This window comes from Micropterus salmoides, unplaced genomic scaffold (genome assembly GCF_014851395.1).
Source record: "Micropterus salmoides isolate LMB-PRFRI ecotype aquatic unplaced genomic scaffold, ASM1485139v1 Ms_hic_scaffold_7, whole genome shotgun sequence".
Lineage (NCBI taxonomy): Eukaryota > Metazoa > Chordata > Actinopteri > Centrarchiformes > Centrarchidae > Micropterus > Micropterus salmoides.
The window spans coordinates 31,030,766-31,050,146 of record NW_024044459.1 but is presented as its reverse complement, the minus strand read 5'-3'; the positions used below and the strand labels follow the sequence as shown (position 1 = coordinate 31,050,146).

Here is a 19,381-nt window from a genome sequence, read left to right as displayed (position 1 = left end):
ATGAATTTAAAAAATAGGTTAGCTATTAGTTCATGTTGCCTCCCTGCAGCTACAACAGTCCTTCAGTGATAAAACTGCTTCATCACTCTTTGCAAAGGTGACACAGAAGTTTAATTCATCCCGACAGGATTCTTGTGAGCAAATGTGAATTAACTGCTGCCCTCTGTTGGTCAGGTTGTCCAATTACCAACAATATTTTGGGTCATGACTGTCACACGGTGTACTAAACTAAAAAAGTTTACAATTACTTTTTAGTTTAGTAAATTATTATAAAGGTTTTGTTATATATCCTTGGTTACTCTCATGGCAACCGTGTTCATTTTCACTTTAAAGTGGCCAGTTTCACATATTTCCACAATAGCTTTCAGTCCTTTTCTACTTTAATCCCAAATGAGCAATTAAACAGAATCCTGATATCTACTACCCCCTTTGTTTGGGCTAACTAATGGCATAAATTGAAATGAATGGGAAATCTCTTCAAACTCTCACAAGATGCTTTATTATTTTCACCATTACAATGGCAATTTTGGAAAACTTTTTTTTCTACAGAAATACAGTGGCTGAAAGTGAGGTAACAGCCAGCTCAGCAAATCTTAAAGTGGACAGCAATGTAGCAGGCTCAGTAATGGTTACAAACATTAACAATATCTTATCTTCACTTGTGACCTGAATGCTCATGGTTCTGGTTTGCTGTCAGTCAGTTGCATAAACGATCAAGATTTTCTTTCTCTTCCAAGTCAGAGTCGGCTCGCTGTTTTAGCTTTTGCCCGGACTGGCTTTTTGCCTTGATGCACTGGGGGGCAAGCAGAGGGGAGCAGCGTCTTTTTGCCCGGCAGGGAGGGCACTGGATCTCTCAGGAAAAGTTGAGAGTTTTCACGCTTCGAGGAACTCAATGTCTCTGATTTGGCGCGTGGGCCAATGATGACGGGAGCACAGGTCTTAGGGGTGATGGTGGTCATGGTGCGGGTCAGGACTCTACCTCTTCTGGACACCAGAGCTGGAGGTTTCTGTTTCTTGTCTGGACCTTTGCCCTCCGGTTGTTTTTTGGGATATGCCTGTTGTAGGTTGTGGGACTGCCAGCTCTGCGTCTTACACTTCAAGTCTTTCAGAGCCTGGTCAGTGTAGGCCTGCATTTCTTTACGCACCTGGGAAATCTGAACTTCAAACTCATCCCTCAAGGCATTTTTACTAGCCTCAAGCTTTTCTTCAAAAATTGCACACAACTCCTCCTCCTTCAGATCCATCTCATCCTTGCGCTCACGTGTCGACACGTCTTGTTTCTTCTCCTCACTGCTGACATTCTTGCTCTCACATTCACCATTCCCCAGTGCAATCTCAATTTCTCTGTCTTTGACCCTTTGCACAAGCTCCAGTATGCTGCTCTTTGGGGCCTTCATACCCACTTGTGATCTGATCTGGTTACCTACCTGTTGGAAAATGGCCGGCCTCTTTGTTTGTGTCTTCTTTTCTGCAGCATCACTGTCCTTTGAACATTCATCATCCAGACTAAAAGAGGACATCCGCTCTTCTGCTGAATTCTCCTGTTCTCCATTGTCCTTCTCCTGTCCATTCACCAGTATTTGTGGATTTGTTTCCGGTGACAGTTCACTCATTTTTACTTCTCGATTTCTTATCGTGACAGCTGTTCTGCTCCCTTGAACTGAACTACTACAACTACGTGAGGAGTGCTGGCGTGGGACAGATCTAATTGACTGAGGTGTTTGCCCTTAGAGAGGCTGAATACCAGGGGATTCAGACCTACAGTCTACTGTAAAGCAGCATGATGTATGACATAATGTTTAAGTTGAACCAGTTAAAACATCAATTATATCAACATTCTGCTTTTCAAGATGAGACTATGAAAAGCCAGGAATGACTGCATCTGCTCTGGCAAAGCAGCACTGTGGGTGCAATTCTGTCCAGCGGCACTTCAACTACATGTCACACTATGAAATTATCTAAAAGCTGTGCTTGTGTAAAGCAGCAGATATTACCTAATCCTGCACGTTGTGTTCTTCTGTTTGCATGTGTAGTTGCAGCCCATGACAACGGCGAACCTCCTGGTAACAGTATGAAAAACAAAGGTCCTCAGGGACAGTCGCAGAGACAGCGATGAGGTGTGGGCATGAAATTCTCATTAGTGGTTTGTGAACTGTTACTGGATTGAAGAGCTGCCACATACAATTAACACTATTAGGCCTACTCAAGCAGTTCATCAACATGTTTTCCATGGAGGACTTGAATAAGGAGAGCGGTAACACTTAACAATACACAACCCAAATATGTGAGCAGTTACTAGAATATGCAGACCTCATTTATTCTCATCTCAGGAATATGAGTGAGGAGGAACAAATCAGGAACATTAATGAATAATTAAGGAATGATCAATGAGTAATTCCCGAATAACTCCGCATCGAGGACAAGATAATTATGAGTTATTAGAGAACAGACTGGGAGATACTACACTAATAAATCTTTAGTTCATCAATATCTGAATCAGTTCCTGCAGCTGTGACTTTCCACAAAGCTCCATGGTCAAACAGTTAAGCCCACTAACATGGGTAGCCTATCTATTATACAGCCTTTGATTCTGAGTTATGGGACCTACTCATTAATTATTGTACCTTTGGACCTAAAACTACAAACAATAAAGACTTAAGACAATACATGAACAGACAAACTAATAAAGAAGATAAAAAGAAAGTCAATATAAAAACTGTGAAACTGTGACATGAATGGGAGAAAGTAGACAAGAAAAAGTGAACAAAGATGTCAACCAGAATGACATAATTGCCCTCTAAAGGCCCTCATGCTCGGATGTTTGATCTCAGGTAATCTTTAATCAGAATTTCAGAATCAGCTTTATTTGCCAGGTATATGTACACATACAATGAATCTGACTCAGGATTGTACATTGCTCACAACATGCTTACTTATACAATAATACAATAATAAAATCAGAACAGGCTACAGTACAGAGAACACATATACACACTATGAACAAAAACAATAGGGACAGATTCTGCAAAGGATGCAGAAGTAAATTATTCTTATTCTTATTATTTTGATTATGTACATGTCAGAGTCAGAGCCTGAAAGTTCTTCTGATTGTTTCTATGGACCATGGAAAGTTAAGTTTAGTGCAGAGATATCTGGTGAATGGTCTGTCTTTGTAGCAATCTGGACTAAGCTGGTGTTATCTTGTGTTTTTGTGTCACAAACTGGTCAGTTTGCGTGCTTTATGGGTAATTGGTCCCTGTGTCTACTGATGATTCCACTTAGCGATCGAAGCCTTTGGATTTGTTGCAGGATTGTTTTAGGCAAAGAGAGTTTCATCGTCTGGTGTTGTGATTGAGAAAGAGAACATGTTTTTCTGCTTGGATTGTGGGTGGTGCCACAGTGGTGCCTTTAAGAGTAGTTTAATTGAATCAGTCTGCTCTTCACACTACTACATTACACAAATATATAACTTCATTGTCCATATGATGTCATGGTTTTATCATAGAAACATAAATTATAAAGAAACTGTAGTTAACAACACAGGTGCATGTGGCTGTATGTGTTGGGGTGTAATACTGCAACCAGAAGCTGTAGTTGTAAATGTATTTAATGACCTCAATAAAGCATCTTCTGTAGAACTGTAAGGTCAGTTTTTCAAGTTACAATTTTACATATTATCATTTGCTCTCTTATCCCATAAAGTATATACTGTAGTATAATAACTTGATTTAGTATCTGTCAGAACATTCAGGTACTGCACTGCTGTCTTTAAGACATCTCAGTGTGCATTAATTGTCAACTGCACCTTGCAACCACTACTAATGAATCAAATTGATTTTAGATGTATCACATTTTTAAAAAGGTAGGAGTCCATAACTCTTCGACAACTGGAATTATGACAATTATTGGAACACTATATGTGGAGGGGATTGATAGGATGGGTGGGTTCACGTAACTTCAGTGAGCCAATGAGAGTCCTGCATGAGTGAGCCTCCTCTCAACACTAAACACTAACATATGGACTTCTTCTAGAAAAATGCAGCTGTAATTCTAAACCTGTTTGGACAAACATGTTTTTCTTTGTCCCTTCACATAGAATAACAAAATTTGGATGCATTCAAGACTAAATCTAAGTGCAGATGTGTTATGATGCAGGCAAGCTATGAAAAAGAACTCGGTCATTAAGAGTTGTTCTTAATTTGCAAAATAAAATGTGTTCTATTTCTTGATATGATATTTATTGTAAGCGTCATATTCAGTAGCATCGAACTGACAGTGAACTAAGTGATGGTGAGGTTTAATCAGACCTGTGGAAGGTTGACATGCTTTCACAAGTAATCATTATATAACAGCAAAATTGCACCAAGCATCACTTCTCCTCCTCCTCCTCCTCCTCCTCCTCCTCCTCCTCCTCCTCCTCCTCACCGGTGGGTGTGGAGAAACTTCCTTCTCAGCTTTTAAATTCAGAAGTTCATTGTAGATTTCATTCTGACAGTCAGGTCAGATCACCGGGAGCAAAATGGTGAGTTACCATTCACTGTTGAATAACTTCATATGGCTTCTTTCTATTGTTACCTGTGACGGAGACGTTATGTTTCACTGAAATACTTTTTTGATTACAGACAACATACACAGACAAAGGCGAAAAGGTAGGTAACCTAATCACATGTGTACTACTAAGCGGAGGTTATAAAGTAATGATGCCGTTATCACGCAGATAGACACTCAAACCAGACTTTTAATGCAACTAAACCAGCATTTGTATTAATTTAGCTACAGATTGTCTTTCCGCACTCTAATATGTTTTAACTAATTACGACAAATTACCAAAAAGCTTAAAAATGTATGTTTCAGCAGTGATTCATTTATTTAAATGATGATTTTCCTCTTGTCTTTAGCATGAGCAGGGCAAGTTTCTCTGCTTTGATCACTTAACATTCTGGGTTGGAAATGCAAAACAGGTAAGTTAGCTCATATCTGGGGGGTGCAGTTTTTTTTCTGACAAATGTTTTTCACAGATGGAGGGGTACACAATATACTCAGCAAGGCTATTGGTCCTCCTGAGGGGTGGAGGGGGACACAGCATGTAAAACCACAGCAGACCACATACTACATTTCACACAGCACAAACTGAGTCAAACCTCACTAATCACCAGGAGATGGCACTATCAGAAAGTTTAAGGCTAAACCTGTTGCAATCATGTCCAATTCCAGGTCACTGTCACACAAAATAAAAGACTTCCCTATGATTTTCTGTTAAAACCATTGTCCTCAACAGGCTGCATCATATTACTGTAACAAGCTGGGATTTGAGCCTTTGGCTTACCAGGGTTTGGAGACAGGCAGTCGCGAAGTGGTGTCCCATGCAGTCAAACAAGACAAGGTAAGAAGACAGTGATCAACAGTGCAAGTAAAAAGAAATTACACACTGTTCTGAGCAGGTTTGACTTTTAGTTTTCTTGAGCAATTTGGATTGTTAACACTAACTTTCAATAAGTTACTGGTAGTTTTATGCATGGTTGTTAATGGTGGTGGGAGTTGTTTTCATTATGTTAATGTTTTTACTTTGTGTTTGACAGATCATTTATGTGTTCGCATCTGCCCTCAATCCTGGAAACGAAGGTACAACATTTATTCAGGAGCTGTTTTCTCATTAGGGTCATTGTTGCTTTACTTATTTGTGTTTTTGAAAACATGTCATAATTAAGTTCTATGTGGACTTTAGTTTAGTACAGTTTATCTGGCATTCACAATTAGTTTTTAAAAATATGTTACACTATTCAGGAAGTCAGACAAAGGAGGCCACTGAATTTATATTAATTGTACTTACATTTAATGATTTTATCTCACCTTTCTGTTATTCTGAAAATTACTTAACTCTCTTGAGGTGTCCAAATAAAACAAATACATTTTGAATCCTTAAATGGCCTGATGGCAGAACAGCTCAATAGTTAAACCCTTATAATCAATCAAATCAACTGAAAAAGAAAGAATTTCTCCAATAAACTCCAAACAATCAATTTTAGTGTGTACAAGACTAGAGTACATCACAGAGATATTACTGTTAACCAGTTATTCCTATATTTTTGGCAAAAGTCAATAAGTATAACTTGCAAAAAGACTAGGAAAACTGAGGGTGTTACTAAATATAATATTAAAAGAATTGTTGACTCTGTGTGGCTAAAGAACATGTTCTCATCTTTCCTCAGAGATGGGAAGTCATTTAGTCAAGCATGGGGATGGAGTGAAGGATATTGCATTTACAGTGCAGGACTGTGACTTCCTTGTGCAGGTACTACCACAGCTTTTAATTTAGAGGTGTATTCACAGCACACAATACAAAAGTCACTTTTGAGGTTACATTTAACTGCTGGTACTTTACTTATACTAATAATGCACTTATGTATCATCCTCCACAGAAAGCCCGAGAGCGAGGTGCAGTTATTGTAAAGGAGCCCTACACCCTGGAGGACAAGTATGGTAAAGTCAGGCTGGCTGTGCTTCAAACGGTAAGATGAGCCACTATACTATTAATTTACACTGAACATTTTAGTCACTATTTCAATTTAGCACATTAAAGAAGTTGAAAATGTCCTAAAAACAAATGCAAGAATTGTAGACTTGCTTTTGTTTGCTGCAGTATGGTGACACCACACACACGTTTGTGGAGAGGACAGGATACACTGGGCTGTTTCTGCCGGGCTTCCATCCCTCTCTGTTCAAGGACCCTTTATTGGCCAAACTGTGAGAGTTCATAAGTTATTATAACATTTATAAGACGACAGAAGAAGTCAGAATGACAGCTAATGGACAGTTCATTTCTGTGCTTTCGTTTCCATGCAGACCAAGTGGAAAACTGAACTTCATTGATCACGTTGTGGGAAACCAGCCAGATGATGAGATGGTTCCAGTGGTGGAATGGTATGGCTGTTTTCTTTTGTAGAGAAACATGTGATAACAACATATCTGCTCCTCAGGTCTATTATTAGGATGTGATCTACAATGTGTCTGATTCTTCCATAACTCTTCCTGTTTGGCACGAGTCAGGGATCAGCATGACTTTGCGTTTTCTTAAGTGGCTCCCTACATCTGGTTCTTGTTTTTTACCCCCTAGTATTGGCATGAAAAGGCAGTTCCCCAAATGAGTGAGCTCATTGGCTGATCCTGGAAAGAGGGGTGTAACACAGACTGGAGGTTTTTAGATGTTAAGAACCTCATGAAGCTGGCTCGTAAATCAAAAAGTCACTCATTCTTGTTTAGCAGGCTGCAATTTTATGGTAGAACCAATTCCAGACAATAGTGAAAAGCACACTAAGCATTTCAAGTATTTAACATAGAGTTTGTTAGAGCGTTCGACCCACCATGATGTTTGTACTTACGCCAGTGTGGCTCTTGACCTCTGGTTCATGATCTAACAGGTATCAAAGAAACCTTCTCTTTCACCGCTTCTGGTCAGTGGATGACAAGCAGCTGCAGACGGAGTTTAGTGCCCTGCGCTCCATTGTTGTGGCAAACTACGAGGAGACCGTGAAGATGCCCATCAATGAGCCTGCCATGGGGAAGAGGAAATCTCAGATCCAGGCATGTTCTTTACACTCCACACAAATATGTGGACTACAAATGAATTAACCTGTGCAATAATGGTAAAAAAACTTGTATCCTTTCCCTACATTTCCACTTACAGGAGTATGTGGAGTACTATGGAGGTCCAGGAGTGCAGCATATAGCCATGAACACATCAGATATCATTGCTGCAGTAAGTCTACAAAACATTCTGTATGTATGTGGATGTGTCCCAAAAGCAGCAACAATGATGCTCAGATGAATCTTTTATTTGCAGATTCGTAACCTGAAGGAGCGTGGGATGGAGTTTATGTCTGTGCCAGACACCTACTACGACAAGCTGAAGGAGAACTTGAAACACTCAAAGATCAAGATCTCAGAGGACCTGGATGTCCTGCAGGTAAGAACTAGATATGATAGAAGATATTCTATCATATTTTAGCAAATTTGAAGTAATTAAGCTCATGTTTTTATAGGTTTTGTCAAAGCCAAGATTATATCTGTGTCCATATCTAGTAACCACTTCAGAAGAGCACTGCGCTTACTTTTAGAACATAATTCACAAAGACTTCTGTAATGTGTAGGCTTACAAAATGACAAAAGAGTCAACTATTCCGCATGGAAAAAAAGTCATTATAATAGACGGATGTAATCTCGTGATCTTACTCATATCCAGGAGCTGAAGATCTTGGTGGACTACGACGACAATGGCTATTTACTTCAGATCTTCACCAAGCCAGTCCAGGATCGGCCCACTGTGTTCTTGGAAGTCATTCAAAGGCATAACCACCAGGTGAGGGCGCCACCGGATAGACGACAACTTTCTCAAGAGGAATTTCTGTATACAGCATAAGCTAAGTCTCAATATGCTACGAATAGTAGGATAGATGAAGTTTGCTGCCAATTACGGTAACTTAAATACATGCTTTATCCACAGGGCTTTGGCGCAGGAAACTTCAAGGCTCTTTTTGAAGCCATTGAAGGAGACCAGCATGCTAGAGGAAATCTGACTATCCTGACACTAAATGGAGATTCAAAGAACATGTGATTGCCAGCATTATAACTGCCTCACAGTTATAGAAAGTCTTAATAATTATCAGCTGCTCCTAACATCTGGACCACATCAGCAGCTCCTAACAACTGCTCTTAATCAGTGTAACTGTATTAATAAAAACATTTTCAACTGCGTCTTTATCCCTTTTTATTTTTATTTTTAAGAGTCTTAATGAAGTTCTGTGTTTGTAGACCTTTGTTTTTATTATAAGACACATCCCAGCTTTAACATTCATAATGCAACACATTCTTTTAATAAAAATGTTAACAAGAAAACCAATGGTTTTGTTACAAGCTTGACTCAAGCAAAACACCATTTAAGCTCTCATAAATGAAAACATTTAACTGTACACTTTTGTTATCATTTGGACAATTAGGTCAACAGACATTTCATTGTAACAGGGTGCCCATTTTACCCTACATGTGGTAAAGAGACAACAATGGCAATGTGTGAAACGGTGGTTACTTGCCATATGTTCACAAAATATAATGTAAAGATAGTGTTTTTGTAATGTTGCTTTTGTAATGTTTTACCAGAGCCTGCAGGTGGTATATTAACATTTGCCAGACCTTGATTAAAAAAAGTTCCAAGTGTTTGGTCCTATTCTTGTCTTAAGTGCTTTTTAGGACAGTTTATAAAAATCATTATTCACTGAGCAGCAGTCTTTTATGAGCTCCTGCAAAGCCTCCAGGCAGTTACAGACTGTATGGTTATAAATAGTATTAAATGGCTTTCTTGACACATCTTCAGGGTAGGTGTTTATATTGAATAGTACCTCAGGCAACTTTGGCTCTTGACATAATAAGGACACTTAATTAGCGATTAGTTCAGGGAGCCCCGGCAGCTATCTGCTCCACACAAACAAGGAATCTTTGTTTCCTCAATGGGGAACTTGTAGTCGTATGTGATCTCTTCATCGATGCTTATCGGCTGCCGGGAGTATATCACTATCTTCTTCTGAGACTCCACAGTGATGATCTTTGCGTAGCAGTTAGGCTGCAAGACAAAAAAAGTTATTTTGCATTAAGGATCCTACTAAACAAATCATTCAGAATCACTTCAATCTCCAACCACAGCACCGCCAGCTCTTACTCACACTGCAGCTGTGGTTGATAAACCTGGCCAAGTTCCCACATTTAGTAGCATCGATGATGGTGTCCTGATCAACACGGAACAAATAGCTGCTTCCAATGCCCTCCTCCTCGTATCGCTGCTCCCTCATGTCAGCAATGACCTAAGGAGAAAGAAACAATATACGCCTATGCGTGAGAGAGTGTTGTTTATCACTATTACTTCACTCACACTCCTGGAAAGCACCCGGAACAACAAGAGGGTCCCTGTAGGTGACTGGCAACACCGGCAGAAACAACAATGGGAAAATCAGCTTGCTTGATAGTGGGTGCATTTTCAATGTATCTCCAAGCCTAGACATTAGTGTGCGTCAGTCTCACCTGTCTGATGATTTGGCCCACATACTCAATCACCATCTCATCTGCTGCTATGGGCTCCATTGCAAACAGGCCCCACTCATGGATGTGACTCCGGCTGAAACGAATCCTCTTCTTTCGGAACTGAAGATATGAAGAGTTTCATGACAAAATGAGACATTTACACCAGCATATTTTCTTCATACATAACGTGGTGCATTCAATTTTCCGATTATTCCTACACTACGAGAGGCTGCACCACTTACGTTACATCGACAAAGAGGAATAACTCGATTGTGTCATAGAGAAAAATACCATTTAGTCGTTGAAGTAATCAGGATAAATTTATGAGCAACTAAGGAAAAGCTTTCTAAAAGCTTTATGCCACACATGCTTTAAGAAGAATGGGCCGAATGGCGGATGAATGGGTCAGACACAGAACTTTTACTTGGGACATTGGGGTTTGGTTCTTGTGTGACCCCGAAAGTTAACGTTGACTTATTGTTTCAACCCAAACCATGATTTTTTCCTAAGCCTAACTAAAATATTTCTAAAATGTGGTTAATGTTGTGAAACTTTCAGCTTGGTTAGGTTTAGGCATAAAAACTACTATTTTGCTTAAATACACCTGTGAGATCCCTTAGTACATGTTTACTTGAATTGTGGTACAGCAGCCACCCCCCGCACCCCGGATGAAAATGCACTATCCGCCACTGTTCCTTACTTACCTTCAGCTGGTTGAACTTGACCAGGTCACTATCACAGCTGAAAGAGGACAGCAGGCGACGCTGTTCAGACCTGAAGTCAGATCCGGCACGCAGTGAAATTGGCTGCTGGGCAGGGATGTTTATTCCCTGCTGAAATATATGCTGACATTAAACACAAGAATGGAATAAACTGGGCACTGTGAGCATCTTAATTTCTCCTCTTTGATACCTGAGTACTTGTAGATGGAAGCTCAGCGGTCAGGTTTTTGTTGTTGAGGTATTTAATTTTATCTTTCCTGCTGATTTTGTAGAAACCTTCACTGCGAGCAGAGCCGGTCCTGTGGCGTGGCTGCCAGCATTTGTGTTCCTCGCTTGTCTCTGTGAGGACTTTAGTCAGTGAGCAGCAGTTGAGGATGTCAAGCACAGAGGATAATATACAGTACTGTGTATCAAAGATGATTGATCTGAATTCATCATTTATGTGTAAATGGATGTTTGAAAAGCAAACCCTTCGAGAAATCCACAACAGTGCCATGCACGTGATACTTAACTACAACATTATTTAAGCCTTTTTTTTAAAATCAGGATTTAAATGCAATTTGTACATTTTGGAGTTAATCTCAGTCATTTATGCATTGTACAGCACAACCTATGAGATAATCCCACCTATTGGTACATTATCAGGTACTCTTACTGTAAACTCACTTTGATCTAATTTAACTTGAACATGAAACTAAAAAAGGATATGAGGGTGAGGAATCCACAGGGTGTCACTGAGCCAACCAAAGCTATTATCCTGCTCTTGCAGCCTTTCAAATGTGCACTGCAGCAGCCGTGCATCTTCTCCATCCAGGCCCTCCTTCCAAACCCTGTGAAGTATCCTCCGCTCCTCACTGAGCGAACGCCACCTGTGAGGACGACTGTGAGAGGAGTGAGATCCTGGGATTCTTTTAAATGATCTCTGCCGACGATGGATTCTCCACCTCCTCTTTAGCCTCCTCAGCTGTTTTCTCCTCAATAAGGATTTCTCTGTCTCTCTCCTATTCTCCTCGTCAAGAAGCCCGGGCATATTCTCCAGTCCCTGCAAGGGCTTCATTCTCACACCTGAACTGATCCACATGCCCCTCCCATCAGCAGAATCTGATGAGGACTCAGACTCGCTGCATGGAGAAGACACTGAGATGGGAGAACCTCTGAGAGAATCACATAACAGGGGCTGTAAGGAGGTCACCGTTTGCATTTTCCTCCTGTGGACTATGGCTCTTCGGGGAAGAATGATATCTCTTCCAGGAGTCTTTGGGGCTGTGATGTATGGATTTCTAGACAGGCACGGCACAAGAGGTGGGCTGCTAATATTTGTGCACACCACTATGCTACCTTCTGACATGGTCGTCTCTCTGCCTGGTGTTGCTGGAGCTCTCCCAGAGCTGTACTGAGTCCAATCACTTCTATCCTCTCTACCAGGAGTTTTGGGCATGTCCTGGTATGAGGGGCATAAACCCAGGGGACCAGAAGGAGCTAGAACGAGCTCAGTGCTTGTTGGAGAGAGGGAGAGGACTTCATCGACAGAGTCCTCGCTTTCCAGTTCAACCACTATGCCTTTGCCGGGTGTTTGTGGTCGTTCCACCTCCTCCACAGTTGGGGATGTTGGTTTGCTTCTCATCAGAAGGTCAGGGTCACTATCCATCAAGCAGCCAGTGGGAGTGAGAGGCCTCAGGTTTTCTATGTTCTCGAGGGAGTCCACCCTCCATTCAGGGCTCTCCATCTCTATGTCAAGGTCTGGCTCCACTGCTGCACAGATAAATCACAAGAAAATATTAGAAATTCACATTTTCTCATCCTATTAATACTGTTGTTCCATTGTTCACACAATTTACATCCTTTTTATTTATGCTAGCGGTACAGCTCGAAGGATGGCAATGTCAGACAGTTGGTCCACCACTTAGGTCCACTCCGAAATGTTGCAACAACTATTAGATTGCCATGAACTTTTGTAGATTAATTCATTATCCTCAAGAGAATGAATTCAGATTAAAATATCTTGACTATTAAATGGATTGCCATGAAATTTGCTACAGATATTTAAGGTCCACTGCGATGGACTGGTGACTTTTGCCCAGTGTAAGCTGGGATTGGCTCCAGCCCCCCGCGAGACCCCCCTGTACGCAGGATAAGCAGTTGATGATGGATGGATGGATGTATTTAAGGTCCATGGAACGTTGATCCTCTTGACTTTTTTTATCAAAGGCCATCATCATTAAGTGAAAATTTCTGTCCTATACTGAACATGAAAAACACTATACCTGCATTATACCTGCCTTAAACCTATGTGAAGGTGAAATACATAAAATGTCAAACAACATCTGTAAAAGCTTTTATTGTAGATTGTATCCCCATAAGGGGCCAGAAAATTGGGAAATCTTTTGAATGCTAATTCAGCATACAATTTCCTAATGCGGTAAACTATTTCCGTCTACTGTTACACAGCATGCTGGGTATATAACCTGGAAGTCCTATAGGTGACAGGGGCAGTAGATGGTCCTGGGGTTCAATGGTTTGGAGCTCCATCGTGGCGTCCAAGCCACAGGTGTCTTGTTGACAGCATGAGTACTGATTGTCCTCGGTTTCCTCCCTATGAAATGGATCTGACCAGTCCTGAAGGCCCAGCTCCAGCTGAGCACCAGGGGTTAGCGGGGCGGAAGGGGTGACCGGTGGCTCAAGCTCCATCGACTCTTCATCTGACGATATGACTATACACTCGCAACTCCTGTCGTCCTCGCCATCCTCCTCCATGCCTTCATCTTCAGGACTGAGGTCAGAGTAGGACGAGTCCTCAAAGCTCCCTGAGGAGAACGAGTCAGAGGAGTCCATGTCTGACGATGACTCGCTTTCCTCTGAGGAGCTGCTCTCTGAAAAACTCTCTATAACAGAAGGAAGAAACAAAACTCATAGGTATGTGATTGTGTTCAACTCACTAACTGTGTTGCGACTGTATGATCTTTTTTACGTACCGCTGTCTAAGCACTGCACTACGTCACCAGCTTGGAAGATGACAGCATCTTCATCCACTGTTTGTTTTTGTGCTTCAGGATGATTACTGTCGTCCCCATCATCGTGGTCTTCTCTGTCACACTAATAAAGAGTGACAATAAAGTTATATTATGAAGGCTTAAGAATTTCATACTTTCAGTATACAGAAAGTTTATCATATTAATATTTTGTATAGATTCTGGAAAAGCCAACCATTTTCAAATTGTTGCAACCCACCACAGATGATTATGATCTTTTTATGGGAATACATGTATGAATGATTTATTTCAAGACATGGTTAAATAATCTTGAAGTCAGAGTTTTCATTTAAAAACTGAAAAGAAAAATAGCGGCACCACACTGCAATTTCAAACTACAGGCCAAATTAACTTTTCATGCAAAATTTACCAGGATTTTTTGAGGGTCATTATCAACTGGCACAATTTTCTTCACTTTGTCTGACATTTTTCCTTCATCTTGAAGGGTATTATCTTCTTTGTTCCCTTCATCATCATCATCATCATCATCCTCATCATCACTGTCAAGCACATGTGGTCTTGCATGTCTGCGTTTGGCTCTGCCAGATGCAGATTTAAATATGTCATCCCCCTGTTTCACATCTAAAACCACATGGAAAGAGAGCAACACAGTTGGTCAAGCTACAGTCTAGTATAGACAGCTGAGTTCAAATTTAGCAAATGAGGGTTAATTGCATTAAACGCACTGACCAGAAGTTTCATGAGTTGGACACAACACATTTTCTATATCTTCTGATGTAGCAGCATCATTGGATTTTTTCCTTTTTACCTGTAAACAATAAGTTATTTTACATTACATTAAGTTATCACTCACAGGTCAAATGCCGGTGTGTTTCATATTAGAGTGAGCAGAATGGTTTACCCTGAAGGAAGGCAGTGGAGGTTTTTTGCCATGGCCACTAATGTGACTGAGGGGATTCATTACTTTGGTCTTCTCTTCCACACTTGCTGCTCCACTTTTCAAAGGAGGTACTTGCATCTAATGAATAAAACAACAATAATGAACATACCGGCTACAAAATGTTCTAGGGCACAGAAAACATGTTTTCCTCACTCATGTGATTTCACTGATTCCTTGATGAGATAATTTAGGGTGTAAAGAACTTACCCTTGTTTTCTTCTCTTGACAGTCCCACCAGTCCTCAAATGCCTTGAAAGCGATCCCTTCAATCATTCTGCGTGTAATGTCCTTCTTAATGATTGACCTCAGTTCATCCATGATGACTTCTAAAACTTTTTCTACTGTGAGCTTATGAGGGTTTTCACGCACAAGTGGGTAGCCTGGTGGCGGCACAAAGGGGTTAAACCTGGGAAAAGGTGGAGCGAGCCAGGGTGGTCGAGGGAATGGTAAAGGTGCACTGCCATGCCTTGGAGGATTCCCCTTATCCAACGGGCCTGCACGATGCATGGGTAAGCGGTACGTGTGCACAGGAGGTGGAACAGAAGGCGGCACCATCAAAGGTGGGGGGGGTCCAAGAAAAGTTGGTGGGGGGAGAATAGAAGGAGGAGGTGGGATAGGGGGAGGTGGAATGGGGATGCGGGTGTGATGGCCCGGAGGTGGGATCCAGCCTGGAGGTGGGATTGGGATGGTGCCATTTGGCAGGCGAGGTGGGACAGGTGGGAGAGATGGGGGGAAGGGAGGAATGGGGAAAGGGAAAGGGGTGACTGATTGAGGGGCACTTCCAGATCCAATGGCATGAGGAGTAAGAGGCCGAGTGGTGCTACTGAGAGAAGAATAGGACGGAGGCTGGGGAAGAGAGGAGATGTCTTTTGTTGGGTGCTCCTTATCCTCATTTGCTGCTTGATGATCCTGAGTAAGACAGAAAATATAATAATAAACTAAAAGACAGCTTTACAACAACATAAATACTTTTACATAGATAACAACATAATAACTAATACTGTTATTGTCTTTCTGATGTATGTAGAGATAGAGGATTTACCGTTGGACACAATAACTGGGACCTTTCTGCAACTTTCTCGTTGTTTAAATGAGCCCTCCTTTCAAAATGTGTGAAATCAGATGGAGTGGGAGACTGGCAGTTTCTCGTTAGAAACGAAACAGCTTGAATAGTTTCATCCTCTTCACTTTCAACAAGCGATCTTTGACTGACATCCACCACATCACTGTTGGAGGCCCGGTGGCTGGTTGGGAAGGATCCACAAGAAGTCAGAGTATAAACAAGTGAGTCCTCTGAGAGAAAGGAGGCATTAGCTGAGCAAGGTGAAGTTGGGCTGTCCTGAGAGTGTACATCAGCCTCCAAAGTCTTTCTATCAACATATGAGGGGTCAGTTCTCTGACTGTTTATCAGCAAACTTTCAATGCGGGAATCCAAACTCTCGACCTCTGGCTGGGGGCTGCTGGAGGAACAGTTAAAACCAGGTGAAGATAAGTCTGTTATGCATGCATGGCCATCAGGTGGAGAGGATGCTGCTGTCTGCTGGTCATCTGTGAAATTAATGCTCAGGATATTCAAAGAGTTGCAGTTTAGATGTAAAGCCTTCGAGGTATCGGGAACATCGTCTCTGGACTCCTGACAAGGAGAGGCAAAGTTAAAGGAAGCCTCTGTGTTACTGTTAGTAGGGGATTGTGCATTAAGACCCCACAGCGCAAGCTGCTGACTGCTAGTTTGTATTTGGGTAGACAGGAGGTGTGGTGGCTGTTGTTGGCAATGCTTCAAAATTAGGTTGACATCTGAGGCATCGCCAGATCCCCTGTGATACCTCGCTGGTTTACGATGGAAGAGCTCTCGTCTTAAAGCTTTGTGAACACTATGGGTGGAGGGCTCCCCCTGGAGGACTGGAGTTGCCTGAAGACTAGAGTAGCAAGAGTCCTGGGAGAGAGGAGTCGCAGACAAGCAGGGAGTGCGGGGGGTTCCCTGAGAACGCGGTGTAAGCCCAAAGCTGCAAGGTGTATCCTGCCAAATACTGGAGTAGGCTGTGTCCAGAGAGAGGGGCGTGGCGATGCTGATGGGGCTGGAGATACTCCCCTGTCGCTGTGTGGCTGAGCGGCCCTGTAAGAGATGGATAATTCAGAGAAAACAAGATAACAACTGAGAAATATTATCCTTTAAAAGCATAAATTTAACAGCCGGGTAATATATATTATGATTGATTAAGGAGCTTTAAAACATTTACCAGCAAATTGTCGATTAAGCTTTGAAGAGCTCGTTCTCTGCTGCCCACTGACCAAGGAGTATAAAGTCCACGTAAGAGGAACTGGAGATGTCGCGCCCTGTTTTCACCTGAGAAGGTCGCACGTTTCAATTATTTCAATATAACAAGAGTAACATTTATACTTTCAACACATAATAACGTGTAGCATTCCTAAAATCAGCATTACCTTTAGGATCAATTTCCACGTGAATAACATTCCCCATCACTGAAGTCTGATGGAGGTGCTGAACAGCGTCTTTTGCAGCCCTCACAGTGTCGAAGACGACCTTTGCAATCCCTAAATGCTTCTTGTTCTTAGGATTGTAAAATATTTCCACTTCTTCGGTGTTCCCATATTTATTGCACATATTAGTCAAGAACGCTTCCCTTACATTGTCATTCAACCTGGAAAATGTCACTTCTTTGGGAGGAACAGGGCCAACATACCACTCATCAACCTGAAAAGATATAGGTAAACAACAACAACAATTATTATTATTAGCATGGATATTATTGATGTGATGGTAATTATAAAGATCAGCGATGGTACAAATTCAAAGTAAATTTTTTACTTTATGATGCACTGTTCCAGATTAAACCAACCAACCCAACAAAAGAAAATTAGAGTAGAATGATTTGCTGATTAGAGGTGGCAATGGCAATTAAGGTGGTGCAGTGGATAAGACCCATGCCTTTGGTGTGTGAGACCGGGGTTCGATTTCTACTGCGCCACATTACCAATGGGTCCCTGAGCAAGATACTAGTTGATCAAGAGGCGTGCGACCTCTAACATTGGCCTATATAGCAATTGCAATTTGCTTCAGTTAAATAAATGTAATGATTAGTCGACTGACAGAAAATTAAGAATATTTTCATAAATGATTAATCGTTGGTAATCTTTTTATGAAAAAAGTCCTTTCATGGCTCCAGCTTCTGGAAAATGCTGTGTTTTTGGTCTTAAATTACAGTAAACTGAACACGTTTGAGGTCTGACCATTAGTCCACTGTGTCACTTTTGTTCAGTGCAATTGTGATGACCATTTCTCACAGTTTAGTAAAGTTTTAAGAAACAAAATATCACTTGTTTAATCATCAGCTGATTAATCCATCACCCAATTTTTAGATGCAGCCCTATATAAAATAGTTGAAAATTAGCTGCTTACACAATAATGCATGAGTAATAAAGATCTAATCATATATCAGTCACACTGGCCATGGCCTGGTTATACTATAGGCCTACTTTTGCTAAACTAGCATGCAGTACTTTTGTAGAGGGGCATGTTTACAGTGTATATTAGTACTTTTAATTCAGCAAAGGATCCTTCACCACTGGTAAAGATTACCTTAACATTACCTTAAATTTAGGAACCAAAAGGTCAGTCTTGTTGCATTTGCTCCACAGACGGCAGATGCGGGGATCTCTGACTGTATCCACAGGAAACAGACCTAAGTCCTCTACCTGTGGAGGTATTAAACAACATCATAATAATGGAAAACATGTGTTTATTACATTATACTAGTTTGATACTACATTTTAGTAGGAAACTATGGTGAATACTGACAGGTAGATTTAAGACAGAGACAATAAACATATATTTAAAAATGCTCACGGGTATGTTAAAGTATTGTCCATCATAACGGTACACTTTATACAGTCCTTTTGTCAATGCAGGGTCAATAATCAACTTGCAGCTTCTCCAGTGCTGAGGCGGTGTCTCTCTCTCAGTAGTTTGTTTTTCGCTTTCCATTACATTCGTCTTAATCTGGAAATATAAGAAAATAAACACCGTATGCTGTCATTTGTGCCACGATAAATAGAGCCGCTAGCTTACTTTAGTCCTCCACTGGAGGTTAACACGCCCCGACAGGTGATGAGGAGCATCACCTGTATCCTTCTCTAAAAGATAACGTGTTGTGAAATGAAACATAGAGCCTAATACTCAAAGATCAAGTCTAACAAAACGACTTTATCAAGCTCACCTGTACCAAAGTTTTATCCTTTGATGGAGCAACATTGTGGAAAAGCAGCTGTTGTTTTCGGTGTTTTCACAGTTCGTCGCGCAGGCTGGAGAACGGATCCGTCCGCCAGCAGACAGAGACGGAATATAGACCCTTAGGTGAGGCGGAAGAACACCAAAAGCAGGAAGTTGGTATACAGGTGACAGGTGTGAAATTTCAATAAACCTTCAGGGGTTTTTTACGCACCTTTATAATACAAAAATGTGTTTTTGTTATATAGAAAATCATGTTCATGTAGAAAAATCATCACATTAATTATCACTTATCATCAAGTTATACAGGCTCTGGTACACTATATGAAATGGCTACATGTTGCCCATGTTTAATTATACTTGGTCCCTTACAAATAATAATAATAAAAGTCCTTTAAAAATCACATCTCTTATA

At 41.1% G+C, this 19,381-nt stretch overlaps 2 protein-coding genes across 2 annotated transcripts; one reads left to right on the top strand and one right to left on the bottom strand.

The window, feature by feature from the left end:
* Positions 1–4,436: 4,436 nt before the first annotated feature.
* Positions 4,437–8,757, top strand: hpdb (4-hydroxyphenylpyruvate dioxygenase b). The gene is made up of 14 exons (XM_038704677.1): positions 4,437–4,522; positions 4,623–4,649; positions 4,899–4,961; positions 5,279–5,383; positions 5,580–5,622; positions 6,210–6,292; positions 6,420–6,509; positions 6,641–6,744; positions 6,844–6,921; positions 7,419–7,581; positions 7,685–7,756; positions 7,841–7,963; positions 8,240–8,356; positions 8,501–8,757. Exons 1-14 carry the CDS (start codon positions 4,520–4,522, stop codon positions 8,609–8,611), a joined length of 1,182 nt encoding a protein of 393 aa, XP_038560605.1. The 5' UTR covers positions 4,437–4,519; the 3' UTR covers positions 8,612–8,757.
* A 317-nt stretch (positions 8,758–9,074) lies between these two features.
* Positions 9,075–18,724, bottom strand: LOC119892325 (histone-lysine N-methyltransferase SETD1B-like). Its single transcript, XM_038704525.1, has 17 exons — positions 18,586–18,724; positions 18,330–18,434; positions 17,163–17,433; positions 16,958–17,064; positions 15,763–16,833; positions 14,928–15,629; positions 14,682–14,798; positions 14,510–14,588; positions 14,190–14,401; positions 13,763–13,883; positions 13,256–13,672; positions 11,486–12,542; positions 10,981–11,296; positions 10,773–10,901; positions 10,069–10,188; positions 9,714–9,851; positions 9,075–9,613 (listed from the first exon to the last, which is right to left on the bottom strand). The coding sequence occupies exons 1-17, from the start codon at positions 18,721–18,723 to the stop codon at positions 9,440–9,442; spliced, it is 5,274 nt and encodes a 1,757-aa protein (XP_038560453.1). The 5' UTR covers position 18,724; the 3' UTR covers positions 9,075–9,439.
* Positions 18,725–19,381: the final 657 nt, after the last annotated feature.

Bases quoted from the DNA above. Each gene is read 5' to 3' on its own strand.
- hpdb (XM_038704677.1), top strand. The intron at 5,384-5,579 runs GTAAGAAGACAG...TGTGTTTGACAG, and splicing joins ATGCAGTCAAACAAGACAAG to ATCATTTATGTGTTCGCATC. The intron at 5,623-6,209 runs GTACAACATTTA...ATCTTTCCTCAG, and splicing joins CCTCAATCCTGGAAACGAAG to AGATGGGAAGTCATTTAGTC.
- LOC119892325 (XM_038704525.1), bottom strand. From the start codon at position 18,723: ATGGAAAGCGAAAAACAAACTACTGAGAGAGAGACACCGCCTCAGCAC. The intron at 14,402-14,509 runs GTCAGTGCGTTT...ATGTGGTTTTAG, and splicing joins TCCAACTCATGAAACTTCTG to ATGTGAAACAGGGGGATGAC. The intron at 11,297-11,485 runs GTTTCATGTTCA...GTTGTAGTTAAG, and splicing joins CACCCTCATATCCTTTTTTA to TATCACGTGCATGGCACTGT.